The sequence below is a fragment of the Macrosteles quadrilineatus genome, unplaced genomic scaffold, assembly GCF_028750875.1.
Source record: "Macrosteles quadrilineatus isolate MER2022 unplaced genomic scaffold, UCM_ALF_1.0 Scaffold_2__2_contigs__length_208266976, whole genome shotgun sequence".
Taxonomy (NCBI): Eukaryota; Metazoa; Arthropoda; class Insecta; order Hemiptera; family Cicadellidae; genus Macrosteles; species Macrosteles quadrilineatus.
Window position 1 is genome coordinate 178,920,820 of NW_026542595.1, and position 22,211 is coordinate 178,943,030.

At 34.6% G+C, this 22,211-nt stretch overlaps 2 protein-coding genes across 5 annotated transcripts in view; one reads left to right on the forward strand and one right to left on the reverse strand.

The window, feature by feature from the left end:
- LOC128988155 (midasin-like) overlaps window positions 1-16,231 on the forward strand; it is a 64,693-nt gene extending 48,462 nt beyond the window's left edge. For both annotated transcript variants that reach the window (XM_054409384.1, XM_054409385.1), the window contains exons 35-47: window positions 6,859-7,053; window positions 7,572-7,720; window positions 7,882-7,945; window positions 8,530-8,688; window positions 8,886-9,070; window positions 9,291-9,378; window positions 11,105-11,394; window positions 11,681-11,845; window positions 12,533-12,667; window positions 13,496-13,635; window positions 14,372-14,469; window positions 14,878-15,029; window positions 15,881-16,231. In XM_054409384.1, the coding sequence (XP_054265359.1) occupies window positions 6,859-7,053; window positions 7,572-7,720; window positions 7,882-7,945; window positions 8,530-8,688; window positions 8,886-9,070; window positions 9,291-9,378; window positions 11,105-11,394; window positions 11,681-11,845; window positions 12,533-12,667; window positions 13,496-13,635; window positions 14,372-14,469; window positions 14,878-15,029; window positions 15,881-16,060 (2,000 nt within the window). In that variant the 3' untranslated portion in view covers window positions 16,061-16,231. The remainder of the gene's footprint in view (window positions 1-6,858; window positions 7,054-7,571; window positions 7,721-7,881; window positions 7,946-8,529; window positions 8,689-8,885; window positions 9,071-9,290; window positions 9,379-11,104; window positions 11,395-11,680; window positions 11,846-12,532; window positions 12,668-13,495; window positions 13,636-14,371; window positions 14,470-14,877; window positions 15,030-15,880) is intronic.
- Window positions 1-22,211, reverse strand: part of LOC128988157 (protein FAM177A1-like) — a 37,281-nt gene that overhangs the window by 10,062 nt on the left and 5,008 nt on the right. Inside the window, exons 4-5 of one of the 3 annotated variants that reach the window (XR_008490338.1) lie at window positions 19,004-19,119; window positions 17,277-17,363 (exon numbers count right to left, since the gene is read on the reverse strand). Coding sequence is in view for 2 of the 3 variants with exons in the window: in XM_054409387.1 (XP_054265362.1) it covers window positions 17,489-17,582; window positions 19,004-19,119 (210 nt within the window). In the remaining variant the exon portion in view is untranslated. Of the gene's footprint in view, window positions 1-16,598; window positions 17,364-17,446; window positions 17,583-19,003; window positions 19,120-22,211 lie in introns of those variants that run through there. The other 2 variants (XM_054409388.1, XM_054409387.1) reach the window with 2 other exon arrangements.

Here is a 22,211-nt window from a genome sequence, read left to right on the forward strand (position 1 = left end):
TACATACACACACACATACATAGTTCCTCTTTTATAGATATAGATATGTAGCATAAATAATAAATGTAAATTATAATAGAAGAATCAGATTTTCCTGCTGTAGTCTATACAAACAAGGAAAATAAAACCTCGCTCACAGAAATAAAATCAATCCAACAAATTAAAAGGAACCTCAGCAAAAACAAGGCACATACAGTTCCATCAGACAAAAGCTAAAAATGCAGACAAAAGCGCTTGGTGAAAAATACAAATAAACGGTATCAGCATTCTGACACATACTTTCTCCCTGCCGTTGAGGGGGAGTGTTGGTAAAATCTTATGCACACCAACCTCTCTAGTAAGAAGTATTGAGAAAATACAATTACCATACTAAACTACTTCTACCATACCTAAATCGTGAGATTTATTGGCTCCCAGTGTAGGTGGGGAATAACTACATGCACTGTGGTAGAATGACACAGAGTATTGTCCCCATGGATATAACAACACTAACTCTGTGTGCTGTTATTCATATCTATGAATCTCACTTTCCCCCAGCCTTCCTCCTCCCATTTCCTACAGTTATCAGTACAATCATGTGATCAACTTTCTTGACATTTTTAAGATATGACGTTCTTCTGAATTGGTTCAGTCAAAATGTTATCTAAGGAAGAGAAAGATTGAAAATTACCATCTGATACAGGGGCCCTAGGATCATTTGGGAAGAAGAAATTAACAAAAAAGAAAGATAATCAGTACCTATGTAAACAGTGAAGAACTATTAAGCAAAAAAAAGATAAAATAGATATTTTTGGCCAAGAAAAAATAGATGAACATCAAAACAACTGAGGAAGGTGGTCAAATGTGTAAGATATTGGAAGAAAGGTAGTGCAAGTACAAATTTTAGTTTGTAGCTTCTGGCTTTCAGGATCAACTTGCTAATTTGGGTTTTTTAATGTCTGATCTTAAACTACATTTTTTTAGTAATCTGAATAGAATAAACATCATAAAAGAAATATATAAAGAACTAGGGGAAGCCCGTCGAAACTGAAAGTTACTCTTGAGGTTTTATGGAAATTCAGCTAACTGCGATAGATAAGAGTGAAGTTATTAAAATCTTAGTTAAAAGAAGGGAGGATAAGTATAATAATGAGTATGACGATTGTGTACCTTAAAAAACGTGATTGATGAATTCGTTGAACAAAGTACTTCCTGTCATTTATCGGCTATAGGCTGTCCAAAAGTTTTTTTTGGAGGTCTTATAATTGTTTCATGAGTTTTGTTTATGCAATTTTGATTTCTTCTCTTGCTACATTGACCAATGTATTTAACATCGTGTACTTAGTTTCTAATTGATTAACTTATTGCGTAGTTTTGTGAAATCGTGCTTGAGGTTGCTGTAAAACTTGAACTTTATTGATATGCGAGCCCAGTCAATTGGCTTGGCCATTTCGATCACATAAAGCTGTGCATGTATTTAGTGGATGGGATGGACCATAAATTGTAGTGAATTTGACCACAAATCTTAAACATTTGGTGAACTACATTCATAACCTAGTCCGGCTTTGTTGGCAACAAATCATGCAAATGAGATGAAATGTGATGGCACTGTTGTATTTCCGCATGTTTTGTATGTAGAGAGGCTTAGATGCATTGTCCCCCCTAGCTAGATATGTACATCAAAGTAAAAACCCTGTACACATTTTTTTAATACTTGATTTGACATTAATTCACCGACTTCACCAAACCCATATAGATTAAACATACTTCATGGTTAGTCTATTCCAAAACTTGGAACACAGCTCACATCCTCAAACTAACTCATCTACAAATAATTGTTAAAAGTAGACCAAAAAAGGCAAGTACCAACCCCTACAATAAATATAATCTAACGCGATAAGGAATAGTTATCTGTTCCTTTGACATTGATATCCAACTGATTTTATAATATAACATTTTTTAAGTGCATTAAATTCATCATTTTGATCAAACTATAAAAGTCTTGCCCTGCAGTGAAGAATAGATTTGACAAATTAAAAATAACAAGTGTCAAGATTCATCACATAAGGGACAAAATTAGATTAAACACAGTTCGTTACCATAGATACACAAGACTTCCCTCTTAAATTTTCTATGAAAGCGAAGAATTTTTATTTAGCTTGAACAAAATTAAATTGCACTGTGAAAATGAGCTTGATCTATCGCATGTGTTACACTGTGACTGTGGCAGTTGTGGCTCTCAAGACTGCTCACTGTATAAAAAATGTCTACGAGTACCAAAAGGAAGAGGCCTTGTACAAAAGAATAAACACGATACCCAAAAAACCCAAGAATGCTAAAAAACCCCCTACTGATCCTGCTCGTTAAAATTGGGGCAAGATGCCCAAATTCCTGTTGAAATGGAAATTAAGAGTGGGACCAGTTTTTTTTTCAATGCAAGCAAAATTAATGTAGTTTGCCAATAATTTCCAGACTGATGATTTGGCTTGCGGTACTGGATGAATGAATACATTTTACAAATTTGACTTGAAGTGGCCATTTCAAGAGTTGTTTTGTGAATTCGCAACTTGATTGTTTGGCAGATCCTGCTAGAAATCTTCAGCAATGTTGGAATCTGAGAAGAATCTTTTTCCAAGAAGTTCATCATTCGATTGAGGTTTTCTTTCATCAGTTTCCTAGGAAGATTCACAAGTGTTCTTTCTATCATGGAGGAAACAGCCTGATTCGATCACAGAAGATTTCCCCAGAACACTATGTTGATATTCTTCATCGACTCCTAAGGCCAACTGTAAAGTATTTTCCCATGATAGAGTAAACATCCAGGATTCAATCAGAGGAATGTGCCACAACCTCTAATCACATAATCTTAACATCCTGGATTCCATACTAAGAAATCAATGTGGAAAAGCTACGCAGAAGAAGATGAAGTCGGAGGTCTACGAACTTCTCAAGTAAGTTCTCAGAAGAGGAGTCACAAGGCAAGATGCAATCTAGTCAGGAGAGTCAAAGATTGCACAGCAATGCCTTGTTTTCAACTACGACCTCCCTATTATGACTTTGTCTAGATTATGACTACTGATTATGACATCTAGATTATGACTACCGATTGAGACACCTCTCTTATGACTACCGATCAAGACACCTCTCTTATACCTACCGATGAAGACACCTCTATTACGACTACTTTTTAACAACTCCCAACGATGGCATCCCTATCATGACTTTTTAAAGATGATTTAACTTGAAACTACGTCGCTAAGGTAAGAAAATTTAAGGTTTGCAACAAACATAATGATGAATATTTATCATACTAATGAAAACAGACATACAGTATCATTGGCGATGTCAGATGTATAGTATAAAATGAAAGATCGCCCACTTTATAAAAGGGATGCACCAAAAAACTATAAGTAAAGCTTAATTTGAACTCGTTCAACAGTCTGATGCAATAAATGCTTTGAAGAAACAGAAAATAAACATTTTACACATAAGATTCTGTGGCTGTTTGCATTTTCATTGAAACCTTGGGACATGAAAGCAGATTTATTTTTGTTGAGGACATATTGGATTTAACAGTACGAAACTTATACTTTATTGAAATATGTTTGCAGCGTTATTAACGTTTGATTTATTAATTTGACTTAAAGCTCTTTGTGATTTTAGAATACAAGACATCGCTGTGCAATCTTTGACTCTCCTGACTAGATTGCATCTTGCCTTGTGACTCCTCTTCTGAGAACTTACTTGAGAAGTTCGTAGACCTCCGACTTCATCTTCTTCTGCGTAGCTTTTCTACATTGATTTCTTAGTATGGAATCCAGGATGTTAAGATTATGTGATTAGAGGTTGTGGCACATTCCTCTGATTGAATCCTGGATGTTTACTATATCATGGAAAAATACTTTACAGTTGGCCTTAGGAGTCGATGAAGAATATCAACATAGTGTTCTTGGGAAATCTTCTGTGATCGAATCAGGCTGTTTCCTCCATGATACGAAAGAACACTTGTGAATCTTCCTAGGAAACCGATGAAAGAAAACCTCAATCGAATGATGAACTTCTTGGAAAAAGATTCTCCTCAGATTCCAGCATTGCTGAAGATTTCTAGCAGGATCTGCCAAACAATCAAGTTGCAAATTCACAAAACAACTCTTGAAATGGCCACTTGAAGTCAAATTTGTAAAATGCATTCATTCATCCAGTACCGCAAGCCAAATCATCAGTCTGGAAATTATTGGCAAACTACTTATGTTAAATTCCTAAATTTTTGTTTCATTAAATTAATTGGATTTTTTTAAAAAGGTCTCGTTTCTGTGAATTCATCTATCAAATCCTTTAGTATGCATGAAGAAAACACAATGGTGTTCTAAAGTGACAAACATTTAATAGTATTACAAATTTTATGGATGTAATTTATCAAATAACTGTACAAATACTACAATACAAATACTGTGTGCAAATACTAAGGATAGAGTCAACGCCAATCGTAGAATTTAACTAAATTTTAAAACTCATATTTTAATATTTTTAGAAAAACATAATGATATTGTGATCTTCAAACTGTACCATATAATCTAAAATAAGAACATTTACGGGCAAACCCTTTTCCTCTCCTAGGATTTTTTTCTTTAATTTAGGGTATTTGGCCACGAGAAATAGATTGGAGTTAGTCACAAGGCTGAGTAAAATGCAGTTTCCATCTTACAGCTCTTCAAAGTGGCCATGTTATCTTCAATACCTTTTGTAGCTTAAGTTAACAAAAAACAGCCGATACAGATTATTTTTACTGTCATCATTTTGATTTACGTGTAAAATACATCCGCCGCAGCAAACCTGCAAACTAAGCGAACTTCAACTTGTCTGATTACATTTTTACTCAAATATTTCCATAACATATTATATAGACATATTTATTCCGAATTTAAATAACATAGATTTAATGAGTGCTTAGGTTTGCTGCTACGGGGAAGGTAAAAAGTGTGTTTGACTATACGTCAATAGTATAGGATGAAATAAACAAAATTGCCAAATTTTATCAATATATATCCATAAACTAGTAAACTACAACAGTTTTCATTTTCTCCATAAGAATAACATGGGAATTTTAAGTTATACTATTTTTAATTTTTCTTCATGACCGTTAGGCATACAACAGTGCTTCAATATACTAAAATATTACATTTTTTAAGCTCTACTAAACGGTTTAAAAAGAAATTGCAATTTTTTTTATTTTAGGGTCAAAAATGGGAAAACCCCATTTTTACCCCATAAAACCCCCCATAAACCCCCGTTCCCATGGTCCGATTATGCTGATTCGCAAACTCGTTCGAATAAACGTAGGTTTACACGTTTGTACCAAATTTCATCAAAATCGGATCATTTTTGCTCAAGTTATCGCGCTAACGGACACATACATAAATATATATATATATATGAATTTGAACCGATGGTGTTTTTTGGCCTCTAGGGACTTTAAAACAAGAAAGTAAATCGGTCCCGGGTCCAGGTCTTACCATGAGTACTATGGTAATAGCTTATTCCCTATATGGGAAATTCGCTAAAAATATCATAAATTCCTTTAACTTTTAGATTTTGACTGAATTTGATATTTATCATTCTCTTTTAGCGAATTTCCCATATAGGGAATAAGCTATTACCGTAGGTCTCATGGTAAGACCTAGACCCGGGACCGATTTACTTTTTCGTTTTGAGGTCCCCAGAGGCCAAAAACACCATCCGTTCAAATTCATATATATAAATATATATATATATTTATATATGTGTCCATTAGCGCGATAACTCGAGCAAAATTGATCCGATTTTGATGAAATTTGGTACAAACGTGTAAACCTACATTTAGTCGAACGAGTTCGCGAACCAGCATAATCGGACCATGGGATCAGGGATTTATGGGGTTTTATGGAGTAAAAATGGGTTTTTCTCATTTTTGAAACAAAAAACTTAAAATTTCTAAATTTCTCTCTAGACCATTTTGAAGAGCTTAAAAAAACAAATAATTTAGTATATTGAAGTGTTTTTAAAATGTTCATTGACTACGGAGAAAATTTAAAAAATTGTAAATTTAAAATTCCCATGTTATTCTTATGGAGAATAAATAAACTGTTCTAGTTTGCTTGTTTATGGATATATTTTAATCATATTTGGCAATTTGGTTTATTTCATACTAAGCTATCAATATTTCAATTGAAAAAACACATCTCAACATCTTCCCCGTAGCAGCAAACCTAACTACTCACTAAAATTAATGTTATTTAAATAGGAAATAAATCTGAAAATCTATAGGGAATATTTTAGTAGAAATCAAGCCGGGTAAATGGAAATTCGCTTAGTATGCAGGTTTGCTGCAACGGGGGTATTTTTGTATTGAGTATGTTTTTGATTCACAAAAATTATTCTTACAGTTTCAAATCTCTACTGAAATCTACATGGTCTAAAGTCTTACCTTGACCTCAGAGGTTAAAATTTTAACATTTACCAGGAAAATGATATACCTAAATTTACGTTTCACAACATTAGACTCTAACAACCCCCATTTTTGGGGAGCGAGCTGGTCTAGTGGTAGAGCGTGGGACTTCCCTGAGGTCTCGAGTTCAAATTGCGCCAAATCACCAATTGATTTTATCTAAGTAAGAATGCCGCAACCCCTACGTCTAGCTTGAAGTAATGTGAAAAACAATTCCGAGTCTAGAGTCCTAAGATGAAAACAAAATAAATAAATATAACCTAAGCCCATCAAATTTGTAAGGACATGAATTTAAGAAAATGAAATTTCTAGTATGTATTGATTGGGTTCAGTGTATGAGATACAGAACTTCTTAAGTCAAAAGTAAAAAAAAAAGGTTTTCTTGTTTGTTCCAGAGCCCAAACTTCCAGAAGACAAAGAAGGAGATGAGGAAACTGAAGAAACCGAGAAGGATCCAGAGAAAGACAAACAACCTGAGGAAGACAGTAGTGATGAAGAGGAGGAAGGAGGAGGGGGAGAAAGTCAGGAAGTGGAGGCAATGGATGTCGATGAACAGGAGAATAAAGAGGATCAAAAGGGTGATGAAGATGGTAGGTTACTAAGTGTTAGAGACAAAAAGCATTCCTAAAATTTACTTGTTAATATGAAGCTGTGAAACTTAGATGGGATTTCTTTGTAAGAATAATCCAGTTAAGGTTTCAGCAAAGGAAGGTGGTAAATTTTACTTGAATTGTTAAAAATATTTACGACAGGTTCTTGTGAAATAGGAACTTAGTAGTTTTAATCTGTAACTTTTGAAAAGAGAACATTCATTCGTTTTTTCAAAGCAGTCTAAGATTCTTCTTCTTTCCATATTTTAAAAAGGAGGAAATTCAAATAAAATAATTAACATACAGTTTTACAGTGTCCACAGGACAACTGCAGTCTTGTAAGTTTAAACTTCCATCATTTTTAGCTCTGATTCAAACAAAGTACTTTTTCAATTGTCGTACTTCCAAAACTGTATCTATTTCTAATAGGCTAAGCTTTTCACACCTTGGGTGTCTATTGCAATCTTTTATTATTAGTAGGTACTGAATATATGACTGTATCAACTTAAATATTTTAGGTGGTTCCAAAGATGAGAATAAAACAGGCGAGGAGCCAAAAATTGATGAAGAAGAGAAGAAAGAAGAAGAAGAAGCCAAGCCCTCGGAAGATCTTCCAGCTTCTGAAGCGGTTCCAAGTGCTCAGCAGCAGACTGGCTCTAAAGACCAGGTCAGACTTTCTCATCTGAATGCATAACGGCAAGCTTATATTATTTTTGCTCATTTATAACATTTTTCTGACTTTACTGTCAAACAAAAATTAATTTATATTATTATTTTGTTGTCATCTATCTCTCCAGTATTTAAATTGATTTGTGTGTCCTGTAACAGGTAAAACAAGCCGAGACGAGTGAGAAATCAAAGGAGTTGAACCCAGAGGAAAGTGCAGCAGAAGGTGACTAAATACTATAGTTTTTTATTATGATATTAATTGCTTGTTTTTTTTTAGAATAAGCTATTTCATTTTGGTAAGGATATGTGTAACTGTTTGAATAAAAAGGTGTTTTATCCCCAAATTAGAATTTAAGTAAAATCATTCCATTTTTTAAGGGATTAAAGTACTATATACATTGCTATGATTGACCAGCTACAGCATTTTTTTTATGAAGTATAACTTGGTTGATTGAGCCATTCACAGTGTGTACTGCTTTCAAACTATATTTTCTCTCTTAGTTTCTGTTACTATGAATTAAAGTTGAATAGACTATGAAGTTATACTTTCAGATAGGCTCAGTTTAAATCCGATGTATTCAACAGAAATCAGTAAATTTAAATCCGTGACTGTTAGGGGCTCATTCAAACAACAATTTATATTCTACAATTAGCTGAATCTTTGTTGTAGCAATGGAATGTATACTATCAATAGTTATAACACAAAAAAGAAACTATTTAAGCTAAAATAACTTTCTCAGTATTTTAGACCACTCTACTAAAATGATGATGTACTGTTCACTGATACAATGTCATCACTGTGTGTAGGCCCAGAAGAGCAAGGCGTTGGAGCTGCACAACAAGACCAGCGGGAGGCGGAGGCGGGGGGGAGAGGGGAGAGCTCTCAGGCCGTCCCCTCCTCTACACAACAAACACGGGAGGAGAAGAGAGAGAGACCTGGGGAGAGTGAAGAGCAAAGAACTTTGGGTTGGTGTCCATCCTGTGTTCATAGACTGTCAAGTATTGAGCTCAGAAAAGAGAATTATATTCTATTAGTGAAATTAAAAAATTAATCTGAATACAACAATTTTATTTTTTTATTCTAGAAGTAGACTGTTTATCTTGACTTAGATGAGTGCATGTGTTTTTGGATGATTAGCAACTCTAATTTTGTTTGATTTCAGGTGATGTACAAGAGCCGTTGAAAAAGAAATTGAAGACCATCAACATGGAAAGGCAGAACGAGACGACAGACCGGAGAACAGAAGAAGAAGGTATTAAAGAGGATGAATCGGCTGAGATGTATCAGCATATAAAGGAAGCTAAACAGAATCAGTATGATGCTCAGACTATGGATGCAGCAACAGAGGTAAGTCTGTTTTGTGATTAACATATTGGAAAATGAAAATAGAAAAAATATTTTACAAAATTATAAAATGTATGCAAATGAAATTAGAACAATAATTCAGTCAGATAGTCTGACAGTTTTAAACAACTTAGTACTAAAGTAACAAAATCAATATGTGTTTATGAATGTTTGTATACTGACCATAATGGTGGTGTAACATTTGTTTTACTTCCACTTAAAGGAACAAGCAGCTGAACAGAAGCTACCAAACAAAGAGGACGAAGAGGCTGAACCTCTGCAAGATGATAAGGACATGACCTTGGATCAAGGTCAGTACTGTAGTTACAATGAGGTTAACCCTTAACCGTGCGCGCGGGGGTTTGACATACCACATCATATGATAATTTTGTCATAATTTTACAAGTATGGTGGCAACTCTGGTGAGCATAACAGTAGCCACCTAAAATAGCATATGCTATCATCTGGCAGCAGGGTTGTTAGTCTTGACCGAGTCATTGAACTTTTATCACCCTCCTGGGTCTGGCTTACCCCCACATGCATGCTTGTGTTACCAGTACAGTGTTCATTGGGAGGTCTAGTGTACCCCTGTGCGTGTATTAGTGTCTCAGTTTTATTATGATAATTATTATTAACACGTTCGCTACTGCAATAGTACAAAATTTTCCATTCACATGGACCAGCGACGCACATATGCGACGGCTAGTCACATTAAAATAGACTGCCAACGCATATTTGCGTCGGGGTTCTAATGTTATTAAAATGCTTATATCTTTGTAGTGGTCTATTTGAAGGCACTGAATTCCCTGCAGTGGTCTACAGAGATGTCTGACGCACAACTGCGTCGCTTGGTCTGTGGATATGATGATTGGTGACGTCATATAATAGTTGGAAAAACTGGTCTTTACTTTTCTGCATCACTGTATGTATGTATGCAGTATGTATGCTGCATTATCCTATGTAGCCTTTATATTTGTTCAGTTATAAACTGTTCTTGAATAATCTGTTACTTACTTTCACCTTAAAACACAAAAAATGAACTGTCGCATATATGCGACATTTAGTCTATTTCAAGAAGACTATGGTAATTTTCACTATTGTCTTTGCTGTAGACCGGGCGTCGCAAATATGCGACATTACAAAAGGTTATAAAAAATACAAAATACAAGAATAATTTATTTACAAACGCGATTTTATTGTATTACAATGTAAAAGATCACTGTTTTACAGGCATTCGCCCGTGGTCTGTGTGTACTGTTATCCAAGTGACAGCCGGTCTATGTGTAAGATTTAAATGTATACCTCGGTCTGTGGCAATGACCACGGCGTCGCATATATGCGACGCTCAGTAGCGAACGTGTTAATAACTTTATTATTTATAATTATGATAGTATTGAAGTTGCCAAAAAATCTTAGTACCTGTAAACCAATTGGATGGAAATGCCCAACCATAGAGTCCACTGATCTAGCCTCCCAGTAAAAAGGCGCGGTGCACCGTCTGTCTTGGACAAAAAGACGCCAAGACCAAATTTAAGTAAAACCTTAAACAACCAATGTGCCAGGGACAAATGTAAAATATGTTTGAAGTGTGTTTAAAAGGATTTCTAAACCAACCACTGGACGTGGATGTTTAAGGGAAAATACACATTATCAAAGAAAGTTTTTAATTTTTTGTATATTTTGTACAGTATTTTCTATAAACCAGGAAATTGATTAAATCATTAAATATTTTGGTGAAAATAAATCAGTAAAGACTACAAATCCATATATAAATCCCAAAGTACACATGAACTTTGAGAAAATTATATATGGATTTGTAGTCTTTACTAACTTTACTGATTTAAGTTCACCGTTCAATATAGGTCCCAAGGGAGATGGTCATGCCACTACCATTACTGGAAACGTAGAAACCACACTACGTTTCCACACTACCGTTTGATTCTCATACGGGTTGAGTTAACCGTCCTTGCAACCCTCACAAATGCGTTGCATTCAGCATTTTTAACAATTAACTCAATAAGAAACTCCCTATTTCAGACGAGCCAGCAGACACTGATCAAGTGACAAGTGTCAACCCGGAGAAGTTGAGGGAGGCCAATGACCAGAAGCAGGATGGTGTTCAGCAGCCGGCCGCTGACGGGGAGAGAGTGGAGGGGGAGGCCAAGATGGAGGTGGAGGGGGAAGTGGTGGAGACGGAGACTGTACAGAGAGGAGCGGAAAGCTGGTATCACACAAACATGAGTGAGGAGACAGACCTGGGCATAGCAGAGGTGGACGTAGACGGCATCCGACGTGAGCTGGAGCAACAACTGGCCTCTTGGAGTCAGGTAAGCTACTAGTTTGGGGAGATTGTCTAAGTTGCCTATTCTTGGTTACAAATATTTAATTTTTAAGCTTGGATAGGAAATTTTAAATTGCCTGTTAATGTGGACTGAAGTCTGTATGATGGTGTAAAGACAGAACATACCGGTAGATTCTTTCTGATTCTGTTAAGTCAACAAACAACAAGCATTACAACTTAAAACTTGTTAATCAAATTTCCTTATGAAAAGTGTTTCCAATAAATCTTATTGTCTTGACACTTTCATCACAAACTAACAAGCTACTTTGCAGCCGCCTGCTGCGGGAGAGGCAGTGGTCGCGTGGGAGCGACTGTGTGGTGTGACGGCTGACCTGTCGCGCGAGCTGAGCGAACAACTGCGGTTGGTGTTGGAGCCAACTCACGCCTCTCGGCTACAGGGAGATTACCGTACTGGGCGTAGGATCAACATGCGAAAGGTAGCATTAAGTAGATAGTTTCAATTGAATGGAAAATTTGAACATAACTTTTAAGAATATTTTTTATAGCAGGCTTACATTGATTTGAATTAGTCCATTCCTAGAACACTCTTTCTCATCCAGGCAAGCTTCGTATCGTAAAAGGAATCCTAAAACCTTGGTCCTTGTGCTGTATATTACATCCTTATCCTTATGTCAACTTTTTATAGAGTGGCAACCAGAGATTTTGCCTCTTTTGCTATTCTTTTACATTTTACTTAAAAACGCTCATAGCTTTGGTAGTGCTAATTTCCCCTTTTGCTTTAGGCAATTTTTTCACCTGTAATGGCCATTATTAATTTACACAGTAATATTGCTTGCGATACAATTGTTTTCTGGGTTTTTAAAGTCTTCAATATGATTCCTTTTGTACTGCCAGTCTGTTAAATTATGTATCAAAGCTAAGCATATTCATTTCTACAGCACATTTTCTTAAAACTCTGTGTTTTAAAAACTTCCAGTATCTTCAAAAAAGATTTAGCAATTACCAAACATACTCTGACAATAATATTATCTGGATCTCAGGACACGTTTGAATTTATTACAGTATTTGAGTCTGCGTTATTTAAATGTTAATGGTACATTACAATTTAGCGAGCTCGTTGGTAAAATTGTACATTATTTAGAAAGTTATGGAAATTATTCTAGGTGATACCCTACATTGCTAGTCAGTTCCGCAAGGATAAGATCTGGTTGAGGAGGTCAAAGCCTGCCAAGAGAGAGTACCAGATTGTCCTGGCTATTGACGATTCTTCCAGCATGGCTGACAACCACTCTAAAGAGGTAAGTAACGTATAGTAATGCAAGAATAAAGAGTTGTAAATATAAATAAAAATATACTTGCGGAAAACCCCCTGTCTACTGATCAATGCATATCACTACATACTATACTCAAACCCACTGTAGATATTATCACAAAACACGTTGTATCTTGTCACGAAATGTATACCTGTTATCTTCCCAATTGCAAAAATGCTTGTACAGTACTAAATTAAGTCTTCATATTGTAAACTGGTTTATGCTGTAAATATAAAAATTGAATTGTGTTACTTTGTTACAGTCCCTGGAATCCTATAGACCTGTAATACTAAGTTGTGTTGTAGCTGGTGTAAAAATATTACCTCTGTTTTGTAGCATTTATAATCATATCATACATTTAAAGGGGAAACGAGGTAGCAAAAAATGGTTTTCTAAGAACCCTTTGAAATAATCTTTTTGAGCTAAAATAAGATCTTTTAAAGTAAAATGATAACTAACTATTCTGTAATTTGCCAAAACGTAATAAATCAAAAATCAAGACTGGCCAAATATTTTGGCTTGATTTTGGGTGACAATAACGGTAACTCTATGATTGTGGGAGACATTCAAAACTTGGGGAAGCTCGGGCTATGGGGGGCGGGGGCCGTTCAAGTAAATTTGGCTGACCACAAGTACCCTAAATCTGGTACTTGAGAAGGGGTGAATGGGTGAGAAAGGGTAAATCTGGTTACTGAACGAGGTACCTTCATCAGGAAGCTCCTGATATCCAGAAGCTAATGCTATTTAACTTCTCCAGATCTTTTTGAGTTTGTAATATTTCTTATCTTATTGACTGAATACTGGTTGTGACAGTTGGCGTTTGAGTCGTTGGCTGTCGTCAGCAAAGCCCTCAGTCTACTTGAGGCTGGACAGTTGGCAGTCCTGAGTTTTGGAGAGACACCTAAAGTCCTTCACCAGCTGGGCGACCCGTTCACAGAGCACTCTGGTGCCAGGTTGGTGCATTGAACATTTTTTTTCTTTCAAAAGGGCTTAGTGTCAATGGAGTTTAAAACTGTGTGGTTGAGATTGTCAACTGTAGAAGTTGATTTTAAGAAATCATTGTTGTTGAACATGAAAACTAGGAAATAAAATTTATTGCTTAAAATGTGAGATTCTTTTCAAAGATGGGTACTTTTATTAATTCTAAAATAATCTGAATGTTTTATGAAATACCTACTTACTTCTGCAAAGTCCCCTTGTAGGGACAAAATATCAAATTGTGTTGTGAAATTTGTGTGTGTCAATTACCGGGAACCTTATTTTCTTGATTAATATTTTAAAGGAAAGCAATTTGGCTGGTTAGAATTTGTTTGAAAAGGAATATAGCTCAGCCAGATTACCTGAGAAAATTAGAGTCCAGGGGCTAATAGATACACAGTAAAAGAACACTAAACGTAAAACTGATACTGAATTACTCCTAATTTAAGAAGAAATTCTTCAGTGAGTAGTGTGACGGAAAACCCTTTATTTGAGTAAGGCTCTAGGCCAGGATTTGGAATTTAAGAACAAAGAGGCTAGCTGCTATATTTTCTTGGGTAAGTTATTCGTCCATCTATTTCTTCTATCATAATGTGTTTCTAAGCCAAGTGCTTTTTCTAAAAAAAAAATGAACTATCTAGTTATGAATGTTAGTTCTAGATCTTTAATTGTTGTATTTATTACAGCATGTAAACAAAATTATTTTTACAGGTTGTTGCAACAGTTTTCGTTTGAACAGCAAAAGACTCAGGTTGGGGCTTTGGTAAACTTCGCTGTCAGTTTGTTTGAGAAGGTCCCGGCACGACGAGGTATGTAAACTTCATTAATTTGGAATTAATTATTCATCAAGTGTGAGATATTATTTGTTGTATGTTATAAAAAAAATTTATTGATACTTTTTTATTTTAATTGTACAAAACAGTTTATTTTTACCCGCTTTGCATTTGTGTTTGTGTTTATTTTAAAGTTTCTGTCTGCAACTAAGTTCAGGAACCTATTAAAGAATAAAAAAAAAACAGTCTTTACAAAAACCTTGTACTATATAGTTCCTAATAAACTATAACCTCAAAGCGCTAAATTGTCTGTACCAGAATGGTGTTTGAGGAATTAATTTATACATCATATGTAGTTAGGGCATTGACTACAATTAACAGAAAACACTGAAGTAGCAAGCATTAGAACAGAAGTTCTTGAATTTTTCCTCGTATGTTCTCTAGGTGTGACGGACATTGCCCAGCTGTTGGTGATAGTCTCTGACGGCCGAGGAGTGATGAATGACGGAGAAGAAGTTGTGAGACAAGCGGTCCGCAGGGCTAAGCACTCTGGAGTGTTCATGGTGTTTGTCATCGTAGATAACCCACAAAGCAAGGTATAATCATAGATAAATCATACTCCCTTAGTAGATTTGTCATCCCTATGGAACAGCTGAAGCCAATTTTATTGTTAGTTCTGTACGTCCAACTGTAGAGGTTATGTTTTGTTTACAGTTTGTTTCTTGTTATTTCAGTCATTTAAAACCTCATTTAACCAAATAAAACGATGTAATCTTAAGCAATAACTAGTCTCCTAATTATATAACCAAATAGTAAAGCACAAATCATGAAAATAACCCTAAAATAACAGAAACAAAATGTTGTCTACCCCAGCGATCAGTGTGGACGTACATGAACTAGACACAAAAACAAGCTTCAAAATTTACAATGAGATGAGGAGTCTACTTGTGTTGCCTAGTCTATGGTATAATCTACTGTTATACATTAACTAGTATAATCACTTAGGCAATTGGTTTTGTTGTGTTTTGTGAATTGTTTGATAAAGGTCAATTCACATGTATCAGTTACGGCATGTCACATCAGTCACGTCACAGTCCACAAAAATATTCCTTAATGGATTTTCTATTGCATTATCTACACTCTTCTGGCGCAGTTCCGACGCAGGTCCGTCAGTTGCTCTGCTGGCGTCCGTCAGTCAGTGTCAGATTTCTTTCCACCGATTGTTTGGATGCCTGATGGACGTATTTGAGATTAGAAAATAATATTTTTGTATTTCAATGATTGTGTTTATGTGGACTGATATGTGTGAAACGACTGTTAATTAGAGGACCTGTGGGATAGTGCAAGTATTAACATGTTGGAAGCGGACATGTGTTTTAATGCTGATGCAGTTTACTTAAATGACTATGCTTGGATTACCCTCTTGTCAATCCGTAATGTGTTTCAGGACTCAATTCTGGACATAAGACTACCCAAGTTCAGCGGAGGAAAGCTGGTGGGTATCGTACCATACATGGACAGTTTTCCGTTCCCATTTTACCTTATTTTACGAGACATCAACAGTCTTCCCTCTGTATTGAGTGATGCTTTACGGCAGTGGTTTGAACTGGTCACATCAACTTCGTAAAATTAAATAAGAATTTTAGTTTTTTTTACAATAAAGTACAGTAAAATAGTTCTATACATTTCTCAGGAGTTTTAAGCAATCATATGTAAGTTTATTGTTAACAAAGTTAAATTTTAAAAACTTGTTACGCACTTTTGTTGGATGAAATTTACTGATATTGTAACTGTAAAAAACGTGTAATATACTGTTGAATTAAATTTTCAAAAAAATGTTTTAGATCTTGTATTTCCTTGGCTGTTTTATATATAAAGAAAGAGAAGCATAGATGTGTGGTTTCGATTATAGAGACAAACATTCATTTCCAAACAAAAATAACAAGTAGAGCTTATTCTCCATAAAATCAATTTTACTACTTACTGAAGATTATGGGTATTAACCACAGCTAATGTTTTCTCCAAACAAGCGTTACTACTGTTGATTATGGGTGCTAAACTCAGCTATAATGTATGAGAAGCATAGTCAGCACCTACCTATGTTATGCCTACATATGGATGAGGGTTAGACAAAAGCTCAACATTGTTAGCTCAATCTAACATTTAATTACTTACTCATTAACTACATCTTGGAATATAAATAATCAAGCAACGTTATACATACAGTTTTATACTAAATACGTTAACGATATACAAATTGACATAACAGCTTGTAAAATATACATACCTACAAAGGTTTCTAGTTTTACAATTTTTATTTTCACTGGATATATAGTGCTTTATAAAACAACTAAATCAGTGGTTTGGTTGTAGCATTGATACATTGATACTATTGGATACAGAAGTAGAAATCCCATCTTTATGGATCAATGGTCACCAATTTTTTACTTAAAAAGAATGTAGTTGTGTGAGCCAGTCATAGAATGTGATAGTGTCCAAAATTCTATATCCCTTTTTTATTTTTTGTTGCTGACATAGTTGGTCATAACAGTGTGATATAACTCTTAAAGTCGGTCCATCAGTTTGACTTTGTAAAAAACATAATTTAGATCAGCGCAATCTGTCGGTGGCTCACATCAACAAGGCAAATTAGATTTTAAAACTGGCAACAACATTAACATGGGGATAGAATGTCTAGTTTCATCAATAGTCAAAGGTTGTAGGAGTCTAAATTTAAATAATATTATAATCATACTAATATATAATAGAATAAAAATTGGAAAAATATAAATATAATAATAACAAAAATAAATATTAATAAAATGCAAATAAATAAAACTTACAATGGTTAGTATTGACGTGTAAAAGAATGCTTTATGAACAAAATATCACAATCCATGAAGAATCTCTTCAAAACTCATACTGTCAACCTGTATGAAAAAAATCATAATGAGAACAGAATAAAAGTAACACAAAAGAAAAAAACAAATAGTAAAAGAATGCAAACAAAACACATTTATTTATACAGACCCACTATTTTAAGTTTGAGTTGTTACTAAAGATGAACAGGACTCGAAATTGTGGAGTTTGTTATCGGGATGAATATTTTCCAACTTAATGCGGGGTTCAGGATTTTCTCCAAACAAGATCTGTCAATCCATTTAAACAATAGTATTTTAACAAACTTAGATTTATGTTGTTGAGAAGAAAAATCAAAAAATCACTAGTCCTACCTTAGTTTTACTTACAAAATTGCATTCAAACTTCTTATTTGTTACTGGATATTTAATTACTTATAGGATAACCACTTTAACTGCAACGCTCTTTTAACCCTCCGAGTGTTATTTGTCGCTGCAGCGACTCACAAACACTGTTTACAGCGAAGGCTTATGACTGACAAAAACTCCGAATGACTCCGAATGACTGACAAAATCGGATTGAACTGGATCGAGTTAGGTATCGTTTTATTTGACAGATTCAGAGCTTTCTCCCTAGGTCTGTCTCTAAGCGCTATTCATTTTAGTTTTGAAAATATTGTAGCAGACAGCTGACGTGCGTATTTGTAAACAGCTTGGTTAACCTCGGACCGATGACTGATGTGTTTTATTATGTTTATCATTGTTTTAGTGTTAAAAATCAAAAGTAGTGATATACGTGGTGCATTATAAGAAGATTTAAGTGATTTTGAAGGGCTGGTTGATGATCCTGAAGAAGTAGGTAGTGATATTGATGTAAATTATCAGCCAGATTCCTAGCTATGGTTAGGCTATGCATTCTTAGCTAAACGCTATGTACTGAAATCTGTTTTTTGCCCATAACTATTTATTTGCAAATCTACTTCCTTATATTATTATATATTTGTAATCCTCATAAAATTTAGAACAAAGTGGCTATTTTCAAATATTTATAGGCCTATAATTTATACAATTTCATTGAGCGCGAACTTTTTTTTTTTTTTTTTTATGTTCCAAAATATTTTTTTTTACCTAAAAATTTTTTTGAAACAAATGTTCCTTATGTTCTATGTATAATATTGAAGCCCATGATTTTCCAAACAAAATGGTATATAGAACAGTATAATTAACATTGTTTTCAAGCTTCTCATATCCGCTTTAATAAAACCTTGCAAATGAGCAAAAAATAGGCAGACATTAAGGCCAAAACAAGGGACACTCAGAGGGTTAAGGGATGAAGAGTTTACAATAAGTTATTTAACATTAAAGTTTGCTTTTAACACATTGAATCATTAAACATACTACTCAAATTACCAGTACAAAAATATTGATATGTCTTTTATTAACTTCTAAGGCATTATAACAGACTTGGTATTTTATTCTTTTTGAACACTCCAGATTATAAGTATAAAATAAACACTCTCTAGAGAAAAATTGAAGAGTTTTAAATAGTTAACTAATATTTGTCTATTTTAAGTAATTGACTGGATGATATGACGACTAGTATTTATTTGAAAACCCCATACTGGCTACAAAAACACACTGGTGCATTTTGCAATATCCAGAGGTACTTTATGGTATTTTGCATAGAGTCAATAGATTATGCAGACTAGTACCTTTGGATTGACGGTGCCTTTGTTATGCTTCCTTTATTTTCTTCCTCGCCATTTTCTGTGTTCTTACCAACCCATCCACCCATCTCAAGATCTTGTTTCTTCTTTAGTTCTTCTTCCTGAAGGAATAAGGAGAAAGGATGATTTTTTAATGAAAAAATGTTTGCCTACACTTTTTTCTGTAACTTGTTATTATATATTATATATAAGCACTCTTGATGCCATATATTCATTCAATTCAAAGTTCTCAATTGTCAATAGATTTGTTGTATTTGCCGGTACCCTTATGAACTAAAGCTTTATGGTAAGGTACAAACGGTAAGTACAAAAACCTTACAAATATTTGTTATGGGAAAAAACCAAGAACAAAATTTTTTCTAAAAAACCTTGTTGGTGAGATTTATGCCTTTTTTTAGCGAATTTCCCATATAGGGAATAAGCTATTACCGTGGTACTCATGGTAAGACCTGGACGCGGGACCGATTTTTTTTTTTCGTTTCGAGGTCCCTAGAGACCAAAAACACCATCCGTTCAAATTCATATATATTTATATATATATATATATGTGTTCGTTAGCACGATAACTCGAGCAAAAATGATCCGATTTTGATGAAATTCGGTGCAAACGTGTAAACCTACGTTTATTCGAACGAGTTCGCGATCCAGCATGATCGGACCATGGGAACGGGGGTTTTATGGGGTAAAAATAGGTTTTTCGCATTTTTGACCCAAAAAAACATAAAATTTAGCAATTTCTTTCCAAACCATTTTGTAGAGCTTAAAAAAAACAAATAATTTAGTATATTGAAGCGTTATTATGCGCCTAATGGTTACGGAGAAAATTCCAAAAAATTGTAAATTTAAAATTCCCATGTTATTCTTATGGAGAATAAGTAAACTGTTGTAGTTTGCTTGTTTATGAACATATTTTGATCAAATTTGAAAAATGTTTTTATTTCTTACTAACTATTAACATAAAAAAAAACAGTTTTACCTCCCTGATGCAGCAAACCTAAGTACTTGTTAAACTAATTCTATTTAAATCGGGAAAAAATGTTATATTTTTAAGTAGACATTTCAGTGTAAATCAAATGGAAATTCGCTTAGTCTGCAGGTTTGCTGCGGCGGGGGTATTTACCCTCCCTGTAGCAGCAAATCTAGGTATGCTATTTAAAAATTATATAGATTTAATTGAAAATCCAATCAGGTAAATGGAAATTCGCTTAGTCTGCAGGTTTGCTGCGGCGGGTATTATTATAATATATTTAAAGCTGTTGAAGATACCTTGTACAATTTTAGGTAGCAATAAACTGATACAAAAATAATCATTCAAACACAATCTTTAGCTTTCAAAATAGCAGCCATTTTTATTCACACAAAAACTGCTCATTTTATGATTTAATGGTAACAGCACTTTTATTTAACATTCAAAATTTTACTATTAAACATCTTCATTAAAAAAAGCAATATCAGGCCCAGGTTTTTCAATGATACCTATTACCTACAGTAATAAATTGTTCCCTTTATGGGAAACTAGCTGTAACCCGCGGGCTTTGCCCCGTTTAACTTCTTAATTTTCAAGATTATCTCGTTCGCATGGCTCAATCACGTCCTGGTTGAAGTTTGTTCGCTACGCTCACTCACCTTTAGGTTGGAGCTCGTTCGCTGCGCTCACTTGCCCTCAGGTTAACTCGTTCGCTACGCTAACTCGCCTCCAGGTTGAAGTTCGTTCGCTACGCTCACTCACCTTTTGGTTGCAAATTAGCTGTTGTCATAAATATAAAAGAAATAATAGTGCTGCACCCTGTTGGTAATCCTTGTAACTTTAATGCTATTGAACATCATAGAACAGAACCAACTTGTTTAACCCTAGCAGTGGCCAACTGTCGTCTGGTGACGGTATGACGTTGATGCTTAGAATGGCCAAAGTCGTCTGGTGACGGTATGGGCCGAAATTTTGTTAACGGTAAAAAAAACACTTACAATCAACTCAGATGAGAATAATATATATACCATTCGAAAGATCACATTCTGAACTTTCATTTGATTACATAAACAAACCCTGTAGCAGGTATATAACAATGTCACGACGATTAGAAATCAATTGAAATTTTGGCGCGGCACGACTTTTGCAGCCGACACTTGGGAACTGGCAAAACACGTCTTGTTTGGCATTACCCTGCTCGGGTAATTTTCGTCTTGGGATGTTGCGGGTGGTACCACTGGATAGCCATTGATTTTATCTTCATTGTGGTAGTGATATTTATAACTAAATATTGATTGCACAATCGTTACGATTTTATGAAAACAGCTGTTTTAGAAATGTCTTACAAATGGCCAACAGTCGTCTGGTGACAGTATGGAAAATACGAATTATATACAGTGAAAGTTATTATTACTAGCCATATAGTATATCATTTTGAAGAGGAAGAAATTTAGATTCATAGAGTGGCAGCCCTGCACTCAGGGTTATTTCTGTATGCTCGCATGTAGACGACAAGTGAGTCATTACTGCTACAGTCTGTCAGCTGTCTTGTATTGCCATTGTTTGTTTGTGTATTGTGTTGTTGCCAGTAATAGTTTTATCCGCGATTTATTACTAAATATGTTATTAGTTCGTAGTGTTAGTGTTAGTGAAGTGTTGTGTGTGTGTATAACAGTAATCTTCATGCATAAATATTACTGAATTGTGTGAAATAGTGTTCATAAAAGGTTGTATTTTGTTAGCATCATGTCCTAAAATGACGATTCTGACATTCAGAGATTGTTGTACCTATATAATGATATACCCAAGGTGTTATACATTTTTATAAAGGTAAATGAATACACTACAACATGTTTATAATGGTTTGGGGGTAAAAAATTTTGTAAAAAAGTTATAGCCTATACTAAATAGGCCTAGGCCTACTACTGTATTTTGTTAGCATCATGTCCAAAAATGACGATTCTGACATTCAGAGGTGCTATATATGCTATATAATGATTTACCCAAGGTGTTATACATTTTTATAAAGGTAAATGAATACACTACAACATGTTTATATTGGTTTGGGTGTAAAAATTTGGTAAAAAAAATTATATAGGCTACTAAATACTGTACACTCCATTTTCTCGAAATGCGCAAAAAATTCAAAACGTTCTCAAATTGATACATAATCATAGGTGAAAATAACTTTTTACCATCATACTTATGACTTTTTTGGATTCTTTA